General features: G+C 42.9%; 1 protein-coding gene and 1 long non-coding RNA gene across 2 annotated transcripts in view; one reads left to right on the forward strand and one right to left on the reverse strand.

The window, feature by feature from the left end:
* Positions 1-7,920: 7,920 nt before the first annotated feature.
* LOC122464745 lies at positions 7,921-25,093 on the reverse strand. The gene is made up of 3 exons (XR_006289064.1): positions 25,083-25,093; positions 23,982-23,986; positions 7,921-8,097 (listed from the first exon to the last, which is right to left on the reverse strand). It is a non-coding gene; the product is annotated as an uncharacterized LOC122464745 (long non-coding RNA).
* The window catches only part of LOC102933096 (macrophage mannose receptor 1), an 87,084-nt gene continuing 73,188 nt past the window's right edge, over positions 12,095-25,990 (forward strand). The window contains exons 1-3 of the mRNA XM_007058456.4: positions 12,095-13,089; positions 18,526-18,927; positions 20,433-20,606. Of these exons, the coding sequence (XP_007058518.2) occupies positions 13,029-13,089; positions 18,526-18,927; positions 20,433-20,606 (637 nt within the window). The 5' untranslated portion in view covers positions 12,095-13,028. The remainder of the gene's footprint in view (positions 13,090-18,525; positions 18,928-20,432; positions 20,607-25,990) is intronic.

A 25,990-nucleotide genomic window follows, 5' to 3' on the forward strand; every position in this document is an offset into this window, starting at 1 on the left:
GTGGTGATGGCTTCTGTGAGGTGGGCATCTGGCCTGCGGTCACAATCCATTTCTCGCAGGGCACTGACAAGCTGTGAGACGGCAGGTTACTTGGGCAACATAGAGGTGGTTTTGTATTTAATGTGTTCCCACATTTCTTACTAATTTTTGCTCTTTCTGCCAATTTTTGTAAATTTCTGGAAAAGGATGGTGAATTTCCCAGAACAGTTGATTAACGGACTCTGGCCCAATCCAAAAAGACTGTGCAGGAGCCAGGGCAGGTGAGTGAAGGAGCAACTCACTGCTGCATCTGCCATCCCCCCTCCTGCCCACCCCCTCATCCTCATTTCTCTCTGGCTCGGAGTGTTGGGGGCAGGGGAGCAAGTTCAAGGGACTGTGAAGATGGGTTTGCAGCCTCTTGGAGCAGTGCTGTCCTGAAGCTGAGTTGTGGGCAGGTGGAGAAGGAAAGAATAAGCCCACCACTCTTACCTCACCTTACCAGAAGCCTCCCTCACTCCCGGTCCACCACGTCCTCATCCAGCCCAGGGCCACACACAAAAGCACCCCTCGCTCCAGCAGCTTCCTTCATCCTACCAGGCCCAGCCTCCCACCCGAAGTCTACCCTTCTCACACCAGAAACCAACATCACCCAAGTCTTTGCTCTACCCCAACCCCAGGAGCACCAACCCCCCAGCCCACAAACCACCCTAATTCATGTACATTTTTTCAGTTTGTAAGCCATAAAATTGGCTTCTGATCCTCATTCCACAATTATCTTTACTTGCAAAAGAGGGTTGGTTGCGGTGGGTCGTCGAATGGGTTTTCAGCCATGTTGTGGGTCACAGACTTAAAAGGATTGAGAAAAACTTTATCAGCAGGAAAATGTGATGTATTTTTTTGTCCAAACTGACATTTTCTGGGGCAAACTGTTGACTTACTTTTTTTGTTTTGGTTTGTTTAAATATTTCAGTTTGGAGATTAGAAAATTCAAAATAAAGTTTTTGTTTAGAGTTGACATTTCAAAATGAAAACAGATTGTATTTCAATTTAAAATATCACTTTGTTTTAGGGTTTTGGAAGTAAAATTGTATTTTTTCATTTTTGGTTTTAGGATTTGGGGGTTTCCCCTTTCTCTCACCCTTTTTACTTTCTGCCCCCAGCCACCTTTTTTCCTCTGGAAGAAGAGAAGGGGGGAGGTAAAGTGTGAAGTTGGGTCTGTGCAGGGGGGAAGAACACTTTTCATCTTTACTTACTGCTTTTCACCTGGAAAGAGCTGGAAAACAGTAAGAAAGTGGGGAAACCAGAATTTTGAGTCTATAAAATAATGTATTCTTTCTTAAAGTTTTTTAAACTATTTTTTCAATGTTTCTATTTTTTTCATGTAACAGGACCCAGTGATTAATAGCTAAATAATATCTTCACTAATCTTTCAGGCTTTTTAATTTAATAGTTGATATCACTGAAAAACTTGGTAAATTTTCTCTGAAAGAAAGGCTCAAGACTCGAGTAAGATTCTAATTTCTACAAAACTGTAAACCAATATGTACACTTACATTAGAAATCATGCTTATTATGAAGTGTTGAGACTTTTTATTGGTCTTAAAAAGAAACACATACAGTAAAATATTATTTCCAAATATTTACACATGCTAGTGAAATTACAAGGATAATTAATATATACATAGAAACTAATAAGTATGATGAACGGCAATATATAGCCTTAATATATAATTACACACAAAAATATTAGAAGAACATTATTGAGGTTTCAAAGTCAAGCCCTCAAAAGTTAGGAAGTGCCAGAATTAAGGTTGCCTATGCAACCGTAGTTCCCTCCCATTGTGCATATGTGTTAGGACATGGTCTTTAATTACATGATCACATATAATTTTTGCCATAGGACCCCTTTGCACAATATGGACAGTGCTCATTTGATGTGTAGGTGTTCAATATTTTGCATTCTCCTCATTGTTCAATGTGTGGCCCCAGGCCTTATTTACTGCACACTATTCAGACACTACTCGGGAGATAGAATTATTAATTTCCTCACAGGCTTTTGTATGGTGCCCATTGCTGTAGTATCTGAGTGCTTCACAAACATTAATAAAATAATTTTCATAACATCTTGAAAACTTGCAGTTTGCACATGCTCAGTAGAGACTTGCTAGAGATTCGCAGCTAAATTCCCTGAAGAATTCTGTCCAAACTGTTTGTAAATCTGCATTTTTCTCCAAAAAATCATCTCAGGGAAAAAATGTCACTTACTGTAATAATGATATCCAGTGTTGGATATGCTGGAGACTGCCATATTGTGGATCTTTCATGTATTTTAAAGGATATAGATTAGAGAGAAGCAGAGGCAGAGATAGAGTTGATTGAAACTCAGAATTTCTGTTCTGCAGGAAATTCCAACATTTTGAATTTTTGTTCTTGTTTCAAATTGGAATGAAAATTTGAAAATTCAAAAATTCCTGTGAAATTAAATTTCACAAACATTTTGTTTTGGAAATACTGAAATGACCTTATTGAAATGAAACATTCCATTACTATTTAGCTGACAAAAATTTGTCAGTCAATTCATTCCTGCGTTTAATCAAATCCATGTTTTTCAAGTGAAAAATGTCAGAAAATTTCCGGCCAGCTCTGAGCAGAGGGAGTTCAAGAGTTCTCTGAGTAAAACACTTAATCTGGCATTGTCCATTAAATTGATGTAACTGCAATTGTAAATACATTCTACTGAAACCCGAGACAGCTTTTTCCTCAAAAATGTTACACATTGTCTATACTTCAAATACTGAAATATGTTAGCATCGCTTGTATTTAGTTTAAATTCCTATAATAAGGGCAAGCTCTTTCTCTTTTTAATTTTTTTCCTTATTGTTTAATATAATAATCCCTTTGAGATGAAACTGAGATCTGTTTCTTTACCCAAATAAATGCCATCTGTCAGATGTGCACAATGGATTGTTAAACAGTTGCTGGTCATGAGAGTGAAGTCGCTGGCATAGATTTTTATTTTACATATGAAAAGGACATTGCAATGTTCTTGCTGTTCATGCATAGCCAATAGGATATGACTTTTTGACTCGTACATTTCTCAGGCATTTTCTTGTCACACAGGAGCATACAAATTGCTATACAGGAGCAGATCTGTTGTCTAGTTAGTCTGGTATCCTATCTGTGATGTTAGCCAGTACCAGATGCTTCCGAGGAATGTGGGAGAAAAAAAACCTGTAACTGACCATTATGGGAAAACCTGCTCATGGGGAAACTTCTTCTTTAATCGACTCAGTTAGAGGTTGGCTTTATATCCTGAAGGATGAGGGGAGTCCACCCTTTACACATTTTCTTATCCTATTTGGTGTAATTGTGGATGGTCTCATTCATATAGCTGTTTGTTCTTTGCTTGAGTTCTAAACACCCTTGGCCTCTGATACCTTGTGGCAATGGGATCCATGGATTATGCTCCAAGTTAAAACTGATGAAGGAAATATATTTTAATTTTGCTGCCTTTAAATTTCTTCGGTAGTCATCTTGTTCCTGTATTATGAGAGGGTAAATAGGAGTGCCTGACTAACCTACTCTATACCATTTACTACTTTTTGTCCATCTATCATGTCCCCTCTTTCCCATCTCCTCTTTAAACTGCCTTTTCATTCTCTTCTAATATGGAAATATCTTCATGCATTTATTCATTTGTCTCATCTTTGAACTGCTTGTATTGCCGCTTTATCTTTTTTTCATATGGGTGACCAGAAGTGAGCAAAATATTCAAGACGAGGGAGCGTTGTTGATGTATATAATGATGTTACATTAATTTCAGTGTTGTTGTCTTTCTATTTCTATTGCATCCTCATATTCACTGACTTTTGATATTTGAAACTCCTGTTGATGTTATGTGTAAGGTAATCTTACAGACACCATTGCTACACTGATAAAACTGTACTGCAGTTTATTATTGATGACTAAACATATAAACACAGTTCATATAAGGTTGTAACTTCGCAAATTATGGACTATTTACTAGGCCACTGACACATTTACTGTGTGAAGTAAATCTAGTAACTCTGGGCTCTACTGGAAGGGTACACAAATCCCAGGAAGGGTACAAAAACTGAGCACAGCAGTGAAGAAACCAGAAGTGCAAGAGGGCTATGGAGAGGGAACCCTTGTTTGTTCGTTCTTACTTTCATAGGCCAGCTACAACCTGAATCTGAGAAATTAGAAACTAGAACTAGATTGTAGAAGCATTTCACAGTCTTTGATGTATTTATGTAGTGTTTAAAACAAACAAAAATGCAAAAGTCTCGCTCTCCTCTTTGCAGCAAGGGGATGATGTTGGAAACTACTTTTTTTTTTTTTTTTCAGATCAGGCATAGTGGATAAAATGGGTTGAATTAGTTCAGTCCAGAATGGCTATCTCTGCCCAATGGGATGTTAATGGAGCTCATGACAGCTCAGATATCGCTGGTAGTGGAAACCAGTGCTTTGATTGTCTTTTTCACTCACAGAAATATTTCCCTCAAAATTCTTCTTAGAATGAATGATGTCCCCCATTCAGTAAAAAATGATTTGCCAAAATAAGCCCCAAAATAACATTCAGATAAACTAATAATCCTCCTATCTGGCTTGTACAGGACAGTTAACTTTGGCAGTTCCTGATTCTTCAATTTTAATTTACTTTTAACATAGGGTTATTTTTTATTTGAATTATGTATATAATATACAGACGTGACTAATGCATTTTTCTGTTGACTGTATGTTCCACTATAATGTGAAAGCAAAGTGATTAAGAGCAAATCATCAATGTAGTCCTCTTAGAGGTATAGGCTTAGGCCTGGCATCAAAACATGTATCTGGATATTCACCTGGGAGACTTGGGAAATAATTATGTTCACACTGAAGCAGAATGGACATTAGGCTTTAGGTCTGGGTATGATTTTAATTATACAGATCTTTCCATTTTCCTGTTGACTGTCAAAAGTCAAGAGCCACTTTGACTTCAGTAACACCTTTCAGCATACTTTGCCAGGGACACTGTCATTCATTGTAAATACAGGCTGTTCCAGAATTAGAGATGGGCTGACCTGCTTCAGAAAAACGTAGGCCCTTCCAGTCCAAACATGATCTGGAAGAGGCGGCTTCCTATGCCCAGAGAGAGCTGAAAAGTTTATATCTATCTAGAGTATGTGACAAATGCTGTCCCGTCATTACCTGTTTATTATACCAGACTTCAGGTGTGTTGGTGCCTCCATTTTACTAAAACCTGAGACTCAGTTGGACCCCTTGGTCCTTAGGTAGCTCTCCCAGGACAGCTAAAAAGCCACTTTTGAGCTATATGAATTCAGAATAAACAAGCATGCAGTAGAAGTTGCTCTTTCTTTATCTTGTATTGTCCATCTGTAGGCTTCACACGTATGCCAGTCTACTACAGCTTCTTCATATCCCCTCAGAGTATGAGTTACTCTTCTCCACAAACCCACTGAATGCCATATAAGTGTAAGTTACTTCATCACTTACTTTCATTTCCTCCCCATGTATGTGTTGCGTACATGTGGCTAAGTCATGTGTAGCTAGCCTCACTAATTAAATCACCCAGATCTGACCAAGACACTTTCATGGGAATTATACATATTTACACCAAGGTTGAATATAGTACAAAGTGCCCACCCCTCCAATGATCTATAGCCAAACAAATAGCAAGAGTCTCCAGGCTTGAAGGTCGGGTCTCACAAATGTGTACGGCTAGGACAGCTGCATTAGACACTCCTCCGCATTAGGAATGCTCAGAATAGCTTGTTCTAGCAAAAGCTGAATTTTCTTGGACTGCTAGCAGTTGGTAAAAAATGGCAGGATAGTTTAGGAAAATAATTTCCCTCCTCTTTCAAAGAGTCTGTGAATACTTTTCATATGAAATCTGAATGCACGGGCTTTTCCAGTGTGGTGGATTATGTGGGAAGTGCTCATGTCTGTACTGTACGGTCTGTATTTGAGTTAGAGGATAGACTCTTAAGGGCATGGCTACACTTGCAGATGTAAAGTGCTTTGAGTTAAATCCGCCTTCAGAGAGCGCAGTAGGGAAAGCTCTCTAGTCTCTCCACACTGACAGGAACAAACGCGCTGGCGTGGCCACATTTGCGGCACTTGCAGTGGCATTGGGAGCGGTGCATTATGGGCAGCTATCCCACAGAGCGCCTATTTCCATTCTGGCGCTGTGGCTTGTGGGAAGGGGGCGGGAGGTGTGGGGCATTCTGGGTCCAGTCCCAACGCCCCATGATGCATCAGTTCGCATCCCAGCAATCCCTGTGCTTCCGTCCACATTTGGCGCCATCTTTCAAAGTTTTTTGTACTGCGCGCTCTGTCTTCCCTTTTGGTCTGTGGGAATGGAGCCTGAACTGCTGAGGAGTATGCCGATGAGTCTCGCCAGCACATCACGTTTGGCAGTCGAGTTATTCCTTATGATCCAAAGTGACAGTGTGTGCTCCGGTGATTATATCGACTCGAGTAACGCATATGACACGACATGAGTTTGCTTATGGCATTCACAACGCCGCTTTTGGGCTCGGGAAACAAGCACTGAGTGGTGGGATCACATCGTCATGCAAGTCTGGGATGACGAGCAGTGGCTGCAGCACTTTTGGATGAGAAAAGCCCCTTTCATGGGACTGTGTGATGAGCTTGCCCCCCACCCTGTGGTGCAAGGATACCGAGACTGAGAGCTGCCCTGACCGTGGAGAAGTGGGTGGCTATTGCAATCTGGATGCTGGCAATGCCAGACAGCTACTGATCGGTCCCTAACCAGTTTGGAGTGGGGAAGTCAACCGTTGGAATCGTGTTGATGCAAGTTTGCAGGGCTGTTAATCACATCCTGCTCAGAAGAACTGTGACTCCGGGTAACGTGCATGACATTGTGGCTGGCTTGCACAAATGAGTTTCCCTAGCTGCGGAGGGGCGATAGATGGGACACATATTCCAATTCTGGCACCAGCCCACCTAACCTCCGAGTATGTTAATCGGAAGGGCTATTTCTCTTTGGTTCTCCAGGTGCTTGTGGATCACTGTGGGTGTTTCATTGACCTTAACGCAGGCTCGCCCGGAAAGGTGCATGACGCACGCATCTTTTGTAACACTGGCCTGTTCAGGAAGCTGCAAGCCGAGACTTTTTTCCCAGACCAGAAGATCACCATAGGGGAAGTCGAAATGCCCATTGTGATCCTTGGAGACTTCGCTTATCCTTTAATGCTGTGGCTCATGAAACCCTACACAGGGAGCCTTAACAGCAGCAAGGAGCGGTTCAACAACAGGCTGAGCCAGTGCAGAATGACTGTGGAGTGTGCTTTTAGCCATTTAAAGGGTCGCTGGTGCTCTCTGTATGGGAAGCTGGATCTGGCTGATGACAGTATCCCCGTGGTTATATCCGCGTTCTGTACCCTGACTTGCAGTGCCTGTTTCTTTCCTGGGCTAAGGTATCTTTTATTTTATGCAGTAATAAAGAATGTTTTCAAAGCCAAAAAATCCATTTATTGGAAAGAAAATTCATTTATTGAAAAGAAACACAACTTCTTGGGAAACAGAAAGGGCAAGGGAGTGGGATGGAGAACAGTACAATCACAGATTTGCATATGTCTGTTATCATACTGAGCCTTCCTGTCTGGAGTGCTGTGCAATGCGTGCTGCACTTCAGGATGGCTATCCTGCATGGTGATGGGGGTTGAGTGCAGTGGGTAAGGGTTGTAGTTTTCAGGGCTGGATGGTGAAGCTACAGGTGTTGGAGGCAGCTGGTGGTGGTAAGAACCTGAATGTTGGGGAAAGTGGGTTGGAGGTGACAGGGGGGCACAAGGGAAAGAGTTTTGGGACAAGAATTGGAGGGGGGGGATCGGGCACGATAGTGCTCCACTGCATGGCTACAAGCACTTGGATCGAGTCCGCTTGGTTCTCCGTTATGCTTACCAGCCGATCCGTGCTTTGCTGCCGGAGCACCATGCTTTTGTGCTGGCAGTCCTCGTTCTGCTGGTGGATCCTACTTGCACTGTCCCACCACTCCTGCACTTTTTGATTTTCATTACTTGAATGCTGCATTACTTCATGCAACATGTTTTCCTTGCTTCTACGTGGCCTCTTTCTGATTCTTTGGAGTCTTTCGGTCGGTGATAACACGGACGGCTGAGATCTCAAGGTTGCATCTGTAAAGGCAAAATGCAACACTTAACAGAGGCAGCATTGTTCACACCAGACAGAGCAATGATTCTGCCGTACTTAAGGGCAAGCACAGTCTACACAATAGCATAATTTGCCCATCCCAAAGTGAGCGCACATAACTCATGGGAGCCCCAAAATGGTGAGTAAGCACAGGGTCAAGCGTGACTGATTGTTTCACGGGTGTATTATCCTCTGGGTTTCTGTGCCTTGGGGAGAGCCAACAGTGGCAGGGGGCCCCTATACTGAACACTGTCCCCACATTTTCCACAGGAGTTCATCCTGGAAGATATCTCGCTGCTGAGGGTGACCTGGGAAGCAAGGGAGGATCTTCTACTGCAATGCAGCTTCTGCCCTGGCCCATATGCAGCTTGCCTGTGTGCAGCAATGGTCCCCCGCCCCTCGCAGCACAGTGGCGTGGGCAAATTAGCCTAACTGGGACAAGGACCACAGTGGCTCTCCCGAGAAACCTGCGCAAGCTCATTGCCCAAGTTCTGGATGAGGCCTTTGAAGAGATCACTGAGGCCGATTACCGCGATGTGAGAGAGCACATCAATGCCCTACTCTGCATCTAGGCATGCATGCAGCCCTTACCCTCCTCACCCCAAGAGCCCGCACTGAATAGCTTCCTTCCCAAAATAAAAGCCGCTTACTGGGAACCTCCTCTGGTGTTTGTCCTTCCCCAAGCACTGGCAGCCATGACTGGCTACCTTCCTCCTGGCTTGAGAACAGCTCCTGGCTGCATGCATCTAGGGATTCCGGGGTATCTTCCTCCACCTCAGCACCCTCGCTCCCGCCTTGCTGCTCCTCCTCCCGCCTTGTTGAACTGGGCTCTGAAGTGTCCATGGTGGTACACGGAGTGGAGGTGGGGTTGCCTCCAAGTATCGCATCCAGCTCTTTGTAAAAATGGCAGGTCTCAGGGGCAGCACTGGAGCGGGTGTTTGCCTCGCGGGCTTTGCGGCAGGCATTCCGCAGCTCCTTCACTTTAACCCTGCATTGCAGTGCATCCTGGTCATGGCCCCTTTCCATCATGTCCCTTGATATCTGCCCGAAGTATCGTAATTCTTATGGCTGGAGCACAGCTGGGACTGGACAGCTTCCTCCCCCCAAACACTGATGAGGTCCAGCACCTCGCCATTGCTCCATACTGGGGATCGCCTGGCGCTTGGAGGCGTGGTCACCTGGAAAGATTCGCTGAGAGCACTCCACACCTGGCTGAGCAAACAGGAAGGGGATTTTCAAAATTCCCAGAGAATTTAAAGGGCGGGTCTGACGGTTGGTCACCTGAGGGCAGAGCAGTAGAGTTCAAATTGATGACCAGAGTGGCTAGCACAGGCATAGTGGGACACTTCTGGAGGCCGATCAGAGCACACTAACAGACCAGGACATCCACACTGGCGCCATGGCGCTCCAGCGGGGGTGCATCAAACGTTATTCCACTCACCGAGGTGGAGTACCAGGAGCGCTCTAGCTGCGGAGTCAGAGTGCTCTACGTGCCTTGCCAGTGTGGACGGGTAGTGAGCTAGTGCAGCCGGGACTCCTTTAATGTGCTCTAACTCACAAGTGAGTACTGCATCTTCCTGTATCTCTGTACAGTGTTGAGCCCACGATGGGCATTCAGTGCACAATAAATAACTGATGCCTAGTGCGTAGCCAGAAAGGGAAACTGTACAAATCCAAATAGTTCTTCAAGATGCAGTTTCCCAACTGACAATTAATATACACTATAATCTGGATTTTCAACTATGTGTATTTGACTATTGTCAGTAAAAATATGCCTTGCCAGATGGCCAGAAATACCTGCTTTTCAGGAAGGGAGTATTGTCAGATTTCTTTATGGTGAGAGTTAGTACCCCTGCTTAAGATGCCTAGAATGACCTCCTGCCTATCTCTTTCACACTCGTTTCTCTCTCTCTCTGGGCCAAAGTGTGCCTGATCATTTTGTGGGTGCATAAATGTGAGTGAGATCACAAGGAGGCCTCGCCTCATCCTCCTTGCATGGCCTGTATAAGGGCCAAGCATAATTAAAGTCCCTGAGTGAAATCCTGGCCCCACTGAAGTCAGAGTCTATGTCTACACAGCAGCCAGACACCCACAGTTGCCCCATGCCAGCCGATTGGGGCTCCTGGGGCTGGGGCTTCGGGGCTGTTTCACTGCTGTGTAGACATCTGGGCTCAGGCTGGAGCCCGGTTTTAGGACCCTGCGGCATGGGAGGGTGCCCAGGCTTGGGCTGCAGCCCATGCCAAGAAATCTAGCTGCAATGAAACAGCCCCAAGTCCTGCAAGGCTGAGTCAGCTGGCATGGGCAAGCCCTGGGTTTTTCTTTGCTGTGTAAAAATATCCTGAGAATGTTGTCATTGACGTTGATGGAGCCAGGAGTTCACTCTCTGTGTTCTAGGAAGCACGGGGTGGCCCCTCTATTATCCCCCTGTAGTGCCCTCAAGGGAACAGGGAGGAGATCATCTTTTTGCTTCCCTCCTCCATTCCAGTGCATACAGTGAGACCAGCTTGTAGGGGTCTACAGTGTGCTGTTCACCCTGTGTGCGCTGGGGAAGTCTGCTTCCCAGTCCTCCCGCACAGAGCTGGGGCTCTCCCCTCTCCCCAATGCAGGCTGTGTTCTACAGGCACAGCTAAGCTCTCTTCCAGTGATGTTGCCTGAATTCCTTGCAGATCACTGAGCCTGGCTGAGTTTACAAAAACCCACCCACCCGGCAAGCAAGCTTGTGGGTGTTTTTTAAACTGTGATGCATTAGTCAGATTAAAATTTCTGTTAACTCTAGAAATAGTCACAGATATAAAAAGAGAAAAATATGTCTTCCTTTGATTTATCAAGGAGAGGTCAGGAGGCTTTGCTGAAATGTTCAAAAGAATAGGTGCGCTCCTTGAACACTGAAAATTCCTGTTAACTTCATAAGGGGACACAAGGAAAAGAGGATCAGGCCCTCAGTAGTTAGCATTCTGACAAGTGCTTTACAAAAACAACAATAATCAGCAACTATTTTAATACAGTCTGTAAGATCATGCTATGGTGGCCAGTATTTAAACATGTAATGCCACTGCATAAATCAGTCAATTGACATACCAAAAGCCTGCACATTCATATACTGAATGTCATTTCATTCAAGCACAATGTAATCTACGTTGTATCTTGAAAATTAATATTGCCGACTTGTAGACGGTTAGGGCTAGATTCATCAAGGGACGTAGGTGGTGTGATACTCAGCGTCACATAACCCCTAACTTTTAGGTGCCTAGGAAATCACTGGAATTCACAGAGCCTGAGTTTGGTGCTCCAGCTTCTTATACAATGAATCAAGGGAGACAGGAGATAGGTGCCTAAGACTGAGATACTCAAAAGCCAGCTTCCTGCTTAAGACAGCCAATGGGAGATGCCAAGGGCAGAGATGTTTCCCAAGCCCTGGCCCTCTGAGGGAATTTGATGCCTAAATTCAGTCTGGAGGAGGCAACTATTTGTACCAGGGATTCTCAGCTGGGAACCCTCTGTTGGGGCCAGGCACCTAAAGTGTATCTTGTAAGAAGCAGGCAGTAGAGGACTTTCTTTTTAACTTCCAGCCCAATGCTTAGAGTACTCACTGGTTCGGGTCCACCCTCCCCCTGAGCAGGAAGAAGGAATTTGAACAAGAATCTCCCAAGTCTCAGATGAGTGCCCCAGCCACTGAACTATGGGATATTCTGATACCCCCAATCTCTCCTGTTGAAGCTGTTCCACTTTGGATAAATAATTAGTCATTGGGTCAGAGAGAGAACAAGCAGAGAATGACTCTCTGGTCTGGTGGTTAGAGCACTAATCCAGCCTGTAGGAAACTCAGGATCCTGTCCCCCTGCTCCAACGCCTATTTATTCTCTCCCAAAATGGCATTCCATTTTGAATTACCTCTTTTCTTTTCCAAATGTGTTTTGTTTTTTTCCTTTTGTCCCTCACTTTCCTCTTAAATCCCTTCATTAGCTAGATGCTACTGGCTATTGCCCCCAACAAAGCAAAGAAATGTCAACTTTTATCAGGGTTGCTAAGAGAATTGCTGGGACAAGGGGAGTGTAGACACCCCAGAGCCTTTTGTACCATCTCTACATTCCCCTCCCTACTGCTTCCCAATGTCCTGCCTATTTATGCTTCAGTATCACCCCATAAATGCTGTGGTACACACTCTTCACTTTTGCTGAGTGAACCTCTCAATTTTTTTTTTTAAACGTTTCAATTTTCAGCTGTGTTATAATCCTCCTGTGCTACAAGGAAACATGCAATTTAGAAGAAAATCTTTTCACACTCCAAGTCTATATATATACTATTAAAGGAAAGGAAGAGATATTTGATGCTCTAATGTCTAAAAATCCCATATTACAACCATTTCTATATTCAGGAGTAACGAGATTACAAGTCAGCATAGTGAGTATGTATTTGAAGTTTAAGGTTTAGCTGTGAAGGCAGGGGGGAAAATCTGCTCTTTCACTACTGGTTGGACACTTCATGCTCACCAGTGTCCTCTTTTGAGGGCTGATTTCCTTGGAAAATCACTAACAAAGTCCCTGAAAAACTGCCCTCATCTGTCATCACTTTATCACCTGCCTTTCTGTTGGAGACTCTTCCCTCAGCAGAGAAATTAGCTTAGGAAAGCAAAGTTTGAACTGTGAATTCCTGTTATTTCAAAACACCCCATGTGACAGGATATTTCCTTATCATTTAGAGCACAGAGATTTCCCCTGATCCATCAGCCCTTCACAAGTGCTGAGGACCTGCTACCTGGCTCGCTTCAGAAATATCCTCATGATAGAAACTGATTACAGTTCTTCACCTTTTATTTTTGTGGTGGGGAAGAAAATAATCAAACATTTGTGATGACTCTCTCCCTGCTCCTGGTTTTTCTCTCTCTCATTCAGAGTGCCTTTCAGCTGCTTGGTAAGTCTCTGCTCTGTCTGTGCTGTGACTGTGGATGTTGGTGTGAAAGTGCATCTGTTCTCATGCTTTAAGACACACTTTGTGTTGCAGAGTCTGATCATTCTCTATTTGTTATCAGCCTTGATGTACACATTTTAAACTAATGTGGTGGAAATGTTTGCCCCTCTCGCTGTGATCTGTGGAATCCTCTGTCAGGTGAAGGGGAGGATTTACACGCACAGCAGTGATGAGCGGGAGCAGAGCTGGGGGGAGGGGCAGAGACAGAGACTCTTGAAAAGGCTCCTTCTGGGGGAACAGTTAGAAGCAGTTGTGACCCTGTCAGAGTGTGGACTGTATAATATGCCGCTTCCTATTCAGAGGAGCCATGAGTTGCAAGTCATGTACACAGCTCTGCTGCCACTGCTTTGCTACTTCTAAAGCAATAAAACAAGATCTTATTTTGGAGTTCTGGAGACCCCTCTTCTATGCCCTTCTCCATTATCTCGCCCCCCCCCCAAGTTCTGCTGTCTCTACAAGCTCCTCCCTCAGCTGCTTCTTCTGTTCTCCCTCTTGACCATCTGCCCCCCTTCTCCTTTCTCTCTTGGAGCTCTAGCTGCACTCCCTTACCTTTCCCCACAGCACTGAGGGACCAAGGAGGAAATGGATTTCTGATTTCTGGATTTCTGAGAGGTTTGAGCCTAGTATCTTGTAACTTTTAGCCCAGCAGATAGAGTCACAACTTCAAGGCACCTATTTCCTCTGTTCTCTGACCTGTTCTTCACTGAAGAAGCTCCTCTCTCACACCCTATGCATTGGCTGAAATGTTTCCTTTATCATCCTACCGCTAGAGTTGTTCTTTCTATCCCATTCTCTCAGTGGTACAGAAGCAGAGTCCCTTCTTTTCCAGTCTGTGCCAAGCTAAGAATTTGAATGGCTTCAGATAGACCAAGCAGCTACGTGTCTGTCGGAGCCTCTCACCAGCAAAGCACAATTCTGATTTCCACTAACAAGCCGCCACTTTGACTAGATCTGTGACCTCTGTGGGATGTGACACTAAACGCTGTGGGCCTAATTCTGATATCCGTTACACTGGTTTTATACTGGTGTAACTTTACTGAAGTCTGTGGTGTTACTGCTGATTTATACTGGATCAAAAAGGTCAGAATCGGGCTCTAAGTGCCCCAAGTTGCTTATCTGACTTTGTCCAGTGGTAGAATCTAGACTAATCCCTGAATCACACCACAGAGGGGATTCGTGCCTAAATAATGTGTTGTAGGGATATGTGGTGATCTCTTACTTAGCTGGCTGGATATTTTTCAGCAGCTGGATTGGGGGGGTGGAGTTTGGTGCTGTTTTTGTTTTTTTAAACCTATTTCTATAAATATCTGGCAGGTTTATTAGCAGCACAACTCAAAACACATGCACAAAGGGGATGCAGAGGTAACAACAGAGTACCAGAGGTCCTCCAACTTTCAAAAGCTGAGGAACCCTATTTTGTGTAAGCCTCCCACTACTCTGTGAATGATCACAGTTTTGTGTAAATTTGTGGTTAGATGCTGATAGATGTTTGGCTGCATATGTTTGTTCCCCCTGTGTGCTGGCCCAGCCCTGCGCAGACAGCTGGCATGGCAGACCTTGAGCGAACCGCCCAATGACCACACAATCTGTTAAGGGATGAAGGCACCCAGCCAGGTTTATTGTCGACAAAGCACGGTACTAGTATTCTGCAGACTCTACCTGACCACTAATACATGTAAGCCAGTAACAATGGACCAGCTCAGTGAACGGTGTGACTTTCCGTTCCTCGCTAGGCCAGACAAAGATATTCCCTCTGAGATACATCTTTATACCCTGATAAAAACAAGTTAGTTACTGCCCCCTGACATGGCTAGTTATCACCCATCACCTCATACATGTTGGTTCGATCAAAACATCTCTATTGTGTACTGTCATTCTGACCTTATCTTTTAGGAGGGGTCCTTGTGTTCCTGTTATCCTTGGGGAATGTTTTTATACCATCCTTGATACTGGGATGTTTTGGTACCACTTGATATCGGGATGTGTTTGCATGAGTACTCTGTTACTAGCACTCCTTAGGAATGTGTATTTCTGCAATATCTGTTCTTGCCAGATTCTGTGAGCAGGTCCTGCCTCATATCAGGCCTCTGATACAAAGGCTTATGTCTTAGGCTCTCTTCCTATTACAATCTTTAACATTGAAAATCTAGGCAAGTTGCATCCACTCCCTTAACTCCCCTACAAAGTCTTCACTGACCCACTGGCTGCTTGGGCCTGTCCAGTTTGAGAACTACTATAGTACAGCCTTATTTAAATAGTAGATTAAAAAAATTAATCACGATTAATCACACTGTTAAACAATAATAGAATATCATTTATTTAAATATTTTTGGATGTTTTCTACATTTTCAAATATATTGATTTCAATTACAACACAGAATACAAAGTGTACGGTGCTCACTTTATATTTATTTTGATTACAAGTATTTGCACTGTAAAAAAAACAAAAGAAATAGTATTTTTCAGTTCACCTAATACAAGTACTAAAGTGCAATCTCTTTATCATGAAAGTTGAACTTACAAATGTGGAATTATGTACCAAAAAACCTGCATTCAAAAATAAAACAATGTAAAATTTTAGAGCCTGCATGTTCACTCAATCCTACTTTAGCCAGTCGCTCAGACGTACAAGTTTGGTTACAATTTGCAGGAGATAATGCTGCCCACTTCTTGTTTACAATGTCCCCTGAAAGTGAGAACAGGCGTTCACATGGCACTGTTGTAGCCGGCATTGCAAGATATTTACGTGACAGATGTGCTAAAGATTCATATGTCCCTTCATGTTTCAAACACCATTCCAGAGGAATGACTAGTGACTTCAAATAAGGATTCAGGAAAAGAAAAGGGGTGTTTCAATTGTAAACATTGCATATACCAGTTTACAGTACTTTGGGTTGACTGCTAGTACAAAAGCATAATAAAAAAATGTATCACTAGTGATGATACTTATACATTTCCTTGTATTGTCTGCAAGTATAACGAATTGGCAAAAGGCAGCAGTTTGTCTCCAGTGCTCATCAGTTTTATGCGGCTTCCTAATGAGTTGGAAGCCAGAGGACAAGAGAAGGAAACCAAAGAATGGATGAGATAAGTCCAGGTCAGCTTTTTATTGAAACAGCAGGTTATTCATCTCCGGGTTATCCTTCCTCCGAAGAGTATAATTACTTACACCTTGGAGTCTCAACAAAAAATACAATACAATATATTTTGGAGCTAACCTGGCACCCCCCAAAGTATTCGCAACTTATGTAATTAATTTTATTTACAATTATTTTATTCAATAATTACCAATTATTCTGAATGCCTTAAGCCATAAAAAATAATGAGTCTTTCTTACTGCATATCTGAAAGGGCATTTTAAGTACTGTACCAGCTTTGAATTATGTCATTAACCATCAGACTGAACTGTTAAACAGGGCAATACCAATTTTAAAATTCATGTTAAATGGATCACGGGTGACAAACTCTTGAGCTGTGGGCCAGATCTGCCCAGCTGGATGTAGTCTACGGATCTCCATGATAGATTTAGATGTAACGTAAAGCACGGGGTGGGAGAGGAAAGGAGAAGGAAATCTCTAACTGTTATGGTTGTGGAGGAAACCTTGAAAATGCGAACTGACTGTGAACCTATGCATAAGGCCCTTTGTTTTCTGTTTTTACTGCTTTCTACTGAAAATTTCCCAGGTTTTACAAAAGCCGTTATTTGTTATTTTAACCAATCTTCACCCAAATTTTGGAAGTGCTGGAACTCGCTGGACCCAGCTCCCTATCTGGTAACTGCCATCTCTCCTTCTGGAGCAGGGAGCCAGCTCAGAAGTAGAAGAGGGGCAGGAGGCGAGGGTGCCATCTCCTCACACTGTTTCCTCCTCTTTTTCCACCTTCAGGCCCACTCTGGAAGAGTGGTAGCAGCTCAGTTACCTGCATGGCCCAGGTTACCAAGCGGCCATCTCTCCTTCAGGAACAGGTCAGAAGTACACAACAAGTCGAGTGCTGCTGCTGTCAATCTCATGCCCACCACGTACACATGACTGGCTTTCTAGCTAGCTAGTTATCATCATTCAACGCAAATAGAAGTCCTTTAACTACTTTTTGAGCTACAATGGGTTGAAAATGAAAAATTGTATCTATGTTTCAGAATATAAGGGATTTTTTTGAACGTTGAAGAAAAACAGAAGAGTGATATTACCCAGAAAACTGTGAAGTTAACATTTTTTCACCAATTTCCAGCCATTTTTTTTTAAATTGTAAGAAATTCTGGAACAATAGTTCAGGAGGTGTTAATGACAGTACTCTGTGGTGATAGTTAAAACGCTATCTTAGTTAAAACACTGTTAGCTATTTCATTCCGTGTGAAAGCATGTGGGAAAGGAGGGTGTGGGGATCACAGATCTGCACAATTTACTTGAGTGATATATCATTTGGGCACCATGAGTGGCTGATATTTGGCAGGTACAACCACTCCCATTAAAGAAGGAAGCCCAGGGACCTTAGCATAGATTGTCAGAGCATCAGACTCCCCCCCCACCCCTGAGGGGGGATTTGATAGCTGCTTTCAACTACCTGAAAGGGGGTTCCAAAGAGGATGGATCTAGACTGTTCTCAGTGGTAGCTGATGACAGAACAAGGAGTAATGGTCTCAAGTTGCAGTGGGGGAGGTTTAGGTTGGATATTAGGAAAAACTTTTTCACTAGGAGGGTGGTGAAACACTGGAATGCGTTACCTAGGGAGGTGGTGGAATCTCCTTCCTTAGATATTTTTAAGGTCAGGCTTGAGAAAGCCCTGGCTGGGATGATTTAGTTGGGGATTGGTCCTGCTTTGAGCAGGGCTTTGGACTAGATGACCTCCTGAGGTCCCTTCCAACCCTGATATTCTATGATTCTAAGGGGAAGCCAGGGCCAAGGAGTCCATGAGTACTTTCAAACCCCACTGAATGGGAGCAATCTCAGGGAGCCCAGAGATTGCGCACAATCATATTTTGAAGAGCTGCACAATCTATGGTGCATGGTGAATTGCTTTTAATGACTCCTGTGGTCACAGCTTTTTTTTTTTTTTTCTTTTTTTTCCTGCCCTTCCAGTTTGACTGCTGATTTAGGTCTCAGGGTCTGACTCTCCACTGCCTTCCACCTTTTATATTGTTATTTACACATAGGCAAAATGTTTAAAATCAGAATTAGTAGCATTTTGCGCACACGTTGAATAGGGGAAATGATTACTTAAGGAGCAGGGCAGTAGAGAATCATTCCTAGTTTAACTGAACAGTAGATAGGTCTTAACCCAAAGTCAAGCATCAAAAGGCCCTTGCTTGAGTCAAAAAACCTTTACGTCTACCTAAAATCATCCCCATGCAATATTATTGTTGTGGTTTTTTTTGTTTTACAGATACCAAACTGTTTTTAATATATAATGAAGACCACAAGCGCTGTGTACAAGTTCTGAGTTCTAGTTCAGTTACAACTGCGAATTGCAACCAGGACAATGAGTCTCAAAAATTCAGGTGGGTCTCTGATCACCAGCTGATGAGCGTAGCACTGAAGTTATGCTTAGGAGTGCCGTCAAAGAAAGACTGGGTTCCAATCACTTTGTATCCGTGTGATAAGGCAAGTGAACTCCAAAAATGGGAATGCAGAAATGAGACCCTTTTTGCAATCCAAGGTGAAGATTTATTTTTCAACTATGGCAACAAACAGGAAAAGAATATTATGCTCTACAAGGGATCAGGACTATGGAGTAAGTGGAAGATCTATGGAACCACAGATGATTTGTGCTCCCGATTCTATGAAGGTAATGTTCTGAAAATTAATCTCTTCATTCTGAACTAATTTCTTAGTGTACTTATTAGAGCATTTTGATGCCTATTAATTTTCTTAGTCTTGTAACTGTTCAGTGAGCAGAACTCCCAATGAAATCAACTGGAGTTTTGAGATGGGTCATTTATTACAGAATAGGGCTCTATTGGTGAACTCACGTTCTAAAAAGCAATTCTGCCAAATAGTAGCACTAATTACACAAGACAAGAATATAACTTTACAAATATAGTATTTAATGCTGCTGTTGTTTGTACGTGTGTAGGAGCGTGTACAGAAACTCTGAGAATGCAAACTCAATCACTGTTATGTAGGCATTCCCTCTTTGGGAATAAATATAGACATATACTGTGTTTATCTTGGAGTTTGTGTAACTGTTCATCTGTTTAGCTACCGGACACTGAAAATTACTGGCTCATTACTTGAGGCAGTTCCCAGAGCGGACATTTGTGGAATATGTAAATAAACTGGCTATTTTAATGAATTTAATTGTACAATGTTTTGTTGATATAAATATATAAAATAATTGTGGCTGCTTCTTTAGGATTTTTTTTAACACATGAATGATTATGGGTCAGACTCTGATCAATTTCAGATGAACACACAGGAAGGAGGCATGTAAGATTAGCTGCCCTTTCACAGTTTGTCCCAGGGCTGGCTAATCACAGTAGCACTCCCTAGCCCAGGGGCAGAATTAAAGCCCAAGGGAGCATGTTGCTTGAAAGCAGGCAGGAAGGAGCTGGGGTCATGGCCCCACCATCCCTGTGCACTTGACCATTGGTATCTCAAGTGTATACCAGGATGCTCTGGGACAGATTATACTTCCTGAGAAACAGTCTCTCCCAGTACTCCCCCATGGATAATGCTGCTCTGTACCTCCCCCAACACAGGGCTGCGTGCAAATCACACACCCACCAGCCCTATGTTGTTCATTTAGTTTAGTAAGCCAAATCCTGCAGTCCTTACCAGGCAAAACTCCTTTAGAAATGAATGGGAATTTTATCTAAGGATAACAGAATTTGGGCCATTGTTATGTATAGGCCCTTCCAATTTATCATTACATGTATTCTCCCCAACTACTGTAGTCAATAACTGAATTGGTTCATAGAACAAATGTACTTTGTGTTACAGAAGTACAGTAATGATATTCTTAACCGGTAGTAATACCTCAGCCCTACTGAGTTTTTGTATACTTATTAATACTGTACTCTGAAATTTTAAGATAGGAATTCTTGGTTAATTCTGTTCAATGAAAATTTTTAGTTTTTTACTGACACTGAGAACTCGTTGAACTGAATTTCATCATAGAAAAGGAGACAGGAAGTTTGAGAATAAGGAAATAGAATGTGGTATTATTGGCAACGCATTGCTTGCACGGATTACATCCTGTGGCACGATGTTCTGTCTACCATATTATAACCACAAACTTGGGCAGACATAGGTTCCATATTTCATATTTTTTTTATTATTCGATCTCCTTAGGTATGTTTACCTTGCTAGGAAATGCCAATGGAGCACCCTGCGTATTCCCATTCAAGTTTGATAGAAAATGGTATGCTGAGTGTACAGATGCTGGCAGGTCAGATGGCTGGCTCTGGTGTGGGACAACTGACAACTTTGATGCAGACAAAAAATATGGATTTTGTCCGCTGAAATGTAAGTTTTGTATGTTTTTTAAGACTTTCTGACATCGCATATTATTTAGCAAACTAATAGTGCCGATGTGTCCCTCATTTTCATCTCTTTACTGTACAATAAAAAATTTGAATTTTGTACGTTTTTCACGGCCTTGATGTTCTTTCTAGGGAAGCTTATTAAATACTACATATATGTAGCTAGGACCCAGTTGTAAAAAGTACAGCCTCCAACTGCACCCATGCAAAATTATGAAAGCATGTATTTGAGCCTGTAGTTATCAGATTTGCTCATGTAATAGGGCAATTAAAAACAGATCCTGTACTCAAGCATGCAAAAAGTGGGTGAAATTCTGTGGCCTGTGTTGTGCAGGAGGTCAGACTAGATGATCATAATGGTCCCTTCTGACCTAAATATCTATGAATCTATGAAAAAGGTATCTGCATAATTTTGTGCAGTAGAACTAGAAGCTAGGGTGTTGTCTTGTTGAAAATGTGACCCTATGTTGTAGACAAAGATGCAATTTAAACATAAAATGGTGCACACAGTTTTGAAGAAAACTTCTATTCAGTGTATTATACTGAAGTCTATTACTACTCAAATACAATAATATGTCAGATTGCCTGGTGTTTTGTGATCCTGTAAGGAAAAAGCCAACTGCAATGTATAGTCACAGTTAAAATAAGGAAGCTTCACTCTAAATTTCCTGACTTTAGTGCAAGTTAAAAACCTTAGTTTTTTATTTAAAATAAAAAGTACAAGATAAAATGTATTTATTTAATCATCGCAATGCACTTACATTGAATGACTGTCTTTTTTTAAAAAAAGGCTGAAGCTTCTTCAAACATTTAAAGAGCTCACCTCTGTGCTGAGAAAATTTCTCATTTTTATTACCTCAAATGTTAATTGGTAATTGTTTCAAAAGAGTCGCTGAAAAGAGGAGTTGAAAAGGAAATGCCCTTTCATTTTTAACTATGATAAAAACAAGTAATGAATAAGTGAGTACATTTTAAAAAAATAATTCCAAATTGCCAAGCTAGATTTCAGAAGTGGATCATTTGGAGAGATAACCAAGTGAGGAACATTATATCTTCTATAGATTTCTATAGGATGATTCAAAAACCCTTTAGAGGGATGATATGCTTTACAGGATTCTGGAGGAATTTCCATAGATCCCTATTTAGTTGTTATTGAACACTACGGATTTCAAACTTGGTAATTTCTACAGGACTTGTCCAAAAGGTCCCAAGTCTTTAGAAGGCCTTTATAAACTTGAGAGACCCTGAAAGATCACTAGGTACAAGCTACTCCCACTCGTGAAATCAGCTAGATTTACGGAGCCCTTGCTCCTCTGGCCTGCCTTCTTTCCACTGTGAGGGTGCTCTTCCTTTTTTGGCCCAGTGCTGAGGGCCCTTTTTCCTTGTTGTGTTCTATCAGTATCACGTCAGCTGACTGTAGCCAGAGCCAAGAGAAACACCACTTTGTGGTGCTGGGAAAACTGTGGGCTGTGTTTATTCTGCCTTGATGACAGAATACAACTAGAATCATTTCAGACAGGTTAGGATGTAGGGGTTTAGAACGAAAGCCTCATCTCAGCCTCATTTGTAGCATCATGACAGTGTTACCATAATAAAGCTAAGACTCTTTGAGAAAACCACAGCAGTTATAGGTAACCATGCCTTCATTCTTTAAAGCACACAGTGCCAATTCTTGTCTGCCTTGCATAATTTCCTCACGTTGCCTTTCAGAAGAAATAATATTTGAAATTCTTTCTTTCCTCCATGTCAGTAGCAGCTCTCTTAAATTCAGTACCAATAACATTGCAAACGTTAATCCCATAAAGACGTCACACTAAACAGGACTCACTTTATGTGTTAATTGCCTAGGACAGGGGTGGGCAAACTTTTTGGCCCGAGGGCCACATCGGGTTTGCGAAACAGTATGGAGGGCTGCGTAGGGAAGGCTGTGCCTCTGCAAACAGCCTGGCCCCCATCCCCTATCCGCCCCTTCCCACTTCCCATCCCCCTCAGAACCCCCAACCCATCCAACCCCCCCCCCCGGCTCCTTGTCCCCTGACCGCCTCCTCCCAGGACCCCTGCCCCTAACTGCCCACCCAGGACCCCACCCCCTATCCAACCCTCCCTTCTCCCTGTCCCCTGACTGCTCTGACCCCTATCCACACCCCCGTCCCCTGACAGGCCCCCCGACCCATCCAACCCCTTACCCCACTCCTTGTCCCCTGACCGCCCCCTCCCGGGACCCCCATCCCTAACTGCCCCCCCAGGACCCCACCCCAATCCAACCCCCCCTGCTCCCTGTCCCCCCCCAAGGGACCCCCAGACCCCTTGGGACCCCACCCCCCATCCAACACCCCCCCCGCTCCCTGTTTCCTGACTGCCCCCGCCCCAAACTTCCGACCCATCCAACCGCCCCCTGACTCCCCCCCAGGACCTCCTGCCCCTTATCTAACCCCCCACCCCCGCCCCCTTACCATGCTGCTCAGAGCAGCAGGACAGGCTTATTGGAAAGCCTGAGAGGTGGGCGGCAGAAGCCATGTGGCTGAAGGGAGGAGGGACAGTGTGGGAGGGGCCGGGGTCTAGTCTCCCTGTCTGGGAGCTCAGGGTCCAGGCAGGACGGTCCTGCGGGCCGTAGTTTGCCCACCTCTGGTCTAGGATGCTCTAAATAAAACAGATGAGGCAGCATCTTGAAATTGTTAAAACGGTATTTGGTTCTTTGACATAATTCGCGAAAATTCATTCAGATGATTGTTTTTGCAAAGAACTGCATTATGTTGATTGCCTTCATGTTTGCTTCCTGGTTCTTCAGTACTAGAATTAAATACGATGTTTATTTGTGTGGTACATTTTAATTAAAGACAGGCCTGAGCTGCAGAATTCATATTCAGATCCAGTTTTGAACTCACCATGTTATTGCATAGTGTTTGCATCTAGGATTTACATCTGAGCCTATTTCAATCCTATGGGTGGGAATGCTCTGGCCTAACAACTTTTTTGAACTGTATTAACTCCTTTGTAACAAAACAATTGATTTGATTTTTTTTCATCCAAAATAGGCTTTCTTGCAAGTCTTGACAGATTTTTTCTAAAATGCCCCAAAGCCATAGTGGACTGTAAATTGATGTTCTTGGGTATCAAAAAAGGTGGTATTCATGGCAGGCTTAGTTATATCTAAAAGCTAAAGAATAATAGTATCACAACAGAGCTTTTTAATCATGGGACAATGTACTCAAATAAGAAAGGGCTATTACTCTGTATTAAACTGCCCTGAGCAGCTATATAAATTGAATGTATTCAGTGCAAGCAACTAAACTATTACGTTTTTTCCATGTAAATTTAGTGCTCATAAAAAAGATGCTGGCTTGACAGCAATGGAGACGACAACTTTGTTCACAGAACAGGCGGGAACGAGGCAAGCTTGTTGCTATTTGTGTGTGTGTGTGAGAGAGAGAGAGAGAGAGAGACAGACATTTTACAGATAAATAAGACACAATCCCTGCCCCAAGGAACTTACAATTGAGGTTAGATGAGACATTATGTGGGAGAGCCAGAGAGCACCTCAGGCAATGGGGCTTGGGAAGGAGTCTTGTTATATAGTGTAAGGTCATGAGTGGAGCTGGCTGAACAATTAACCATAAGCAATTAATTCTGTGAAATTGGATATCTCTGGATCCACTCACAAATTGTCTGTGAAATACCTACCACTATTACAGAATTTTTCACTGTTGGCAGTTGTTCAGCTGTTTACTGCAAACAGATGTTTAGCCTATGGATTGCTCATGAACAGTTCATTGCAAGTGTATTTGTGATTTGAAACTTGTGCTGTATAACTGGCCACTCAAGTCATATCCTATTGTTTCTTTTCATTCATGTGGATGACCTAACATTTATAAACAGTCAGAGGGACCTGATAAATTTATCTGAGTCTTGGATTCTGTCAGCGAGAGGAAGGGGAAGAGCACTTCAACGGAAGAGAGCTAGGAGATAAGCAGAAGGCAGATTTTGGGACACTTCAGACATTTTTTTGTTTTCTTTTCTACCTGAGACAGCACTGTGTTTAGCCACATATGTGGAGTCCATATATAAAAATAGCTGGGTTCCTTCCTGACTATGGGAGAGATATAGATATAAGCCAAATTTATTGGCTGTGTAGCAGAATTGTCTCTCGATTTCCTCTTGTAATGATGCTGCCCATGGTGTGACTCTATTAAGCATGCTAACAAAAGTGTCAGTTGTCGAGCTTGTTTTGAGAGTGGTAGCATCTGTATACTGGGAAGTGGACTGAGACCACTGGCTTCCTCTCCGTAGACCACTGAGCTGCTGGTAGATGGTAAAAATGTTACTACTATTACTGATACGGGCTGGAGTTGAACTTGCAATCTTGTGGTGACAGTTTGTGCTATTGATAAGTCCTCCAGGAAAAGTAGAGAGGACACGCTTCCTGTACTCTCTAAATGCAGTCTTTGGTTTCCCATGACACTGTTCCTGCTCAGAGCAGAAACAAAGAAAGTAGCTACACAGAGCAGCAGAAAGTTTGTGACCTGATTTCTGTACATATTTTCTGTTCCTAATAAAGGGTTTATCTTGAGACTGGTCTGCTCATCGCTAAGATGCAACGAAATGTTAACATCCCTTGATGTTATATCTACTATATAATTGTGGGGTGCTTGTTCTGACCTGTAAAAGTTCATGTTGCATTAGCTTCCATCAGAGCTCTAACTATAACAATAAATATTTGTGCTCACTAATAACTTTTGGAAACAGGGTCTTTAGGGCTGAAATTTTCCATGCTTGGTCTCTGCCCAAAGGTTTTTTTTTTTTTTTTTTTTTTAAATTGAGTATTTTTGAGGATAAGGAAAATGTGACCTTATGACTTTTTTGGTAATATATCTCTGAGGCCCTCAAAGACAAGTACTGCATGGACTTGCTCTGGAGGAAATGGCCAGGTTTCAGTGAATTAGAGGTGTTTGAAAATTGCCCGCTGAATGTATGCAGCAGAGTTGTGTTTGTTTATTAAGTGGCACCTTAAGAAAAATGTGTTGTACACGCATGTGTAATTAAATTAGGTTAAACATTAAATCTGCATCATTCCCAGAAATCGTAATCTTCCCCTTCTTTCTGAAGTTCTGGTACTCTGGGTAGCTCCAATTCTAAAAGATTGCTGAGAAGGCTTTTGAGATTCAGTCCTGTGGAGGCTGGAAACCTTGTAATTGAGTTGTTCTAAGGATATATCTACAATTGGGAGGTGTCACTGTAGCCTGTTCAGGTTTAACTAGATAAAATCTAGCTTGAGTAACAATGGCATTGAAGCCTGGGCAGCTTCCCTCAGTCCCAGGGTTCAGAACTGAAGTTTTGGTTCTGTGACGCTCCTAAGCTCTGCAAGACAAG

Source organism: Chelonia mydas, chromosome 2 (assembly GCF_015237465.2).
Source record: "Chelonia mydas isolate rCheMyd1 chromosome 2, rCheMyd1.pri.v2, whole genome shotgun sequence".
NCBI classification, from domain to species: Eukaryota; Metazoa; Chordata; order Testudines; family Cheloniidae; genus Chelonia; species Chelonia mydas.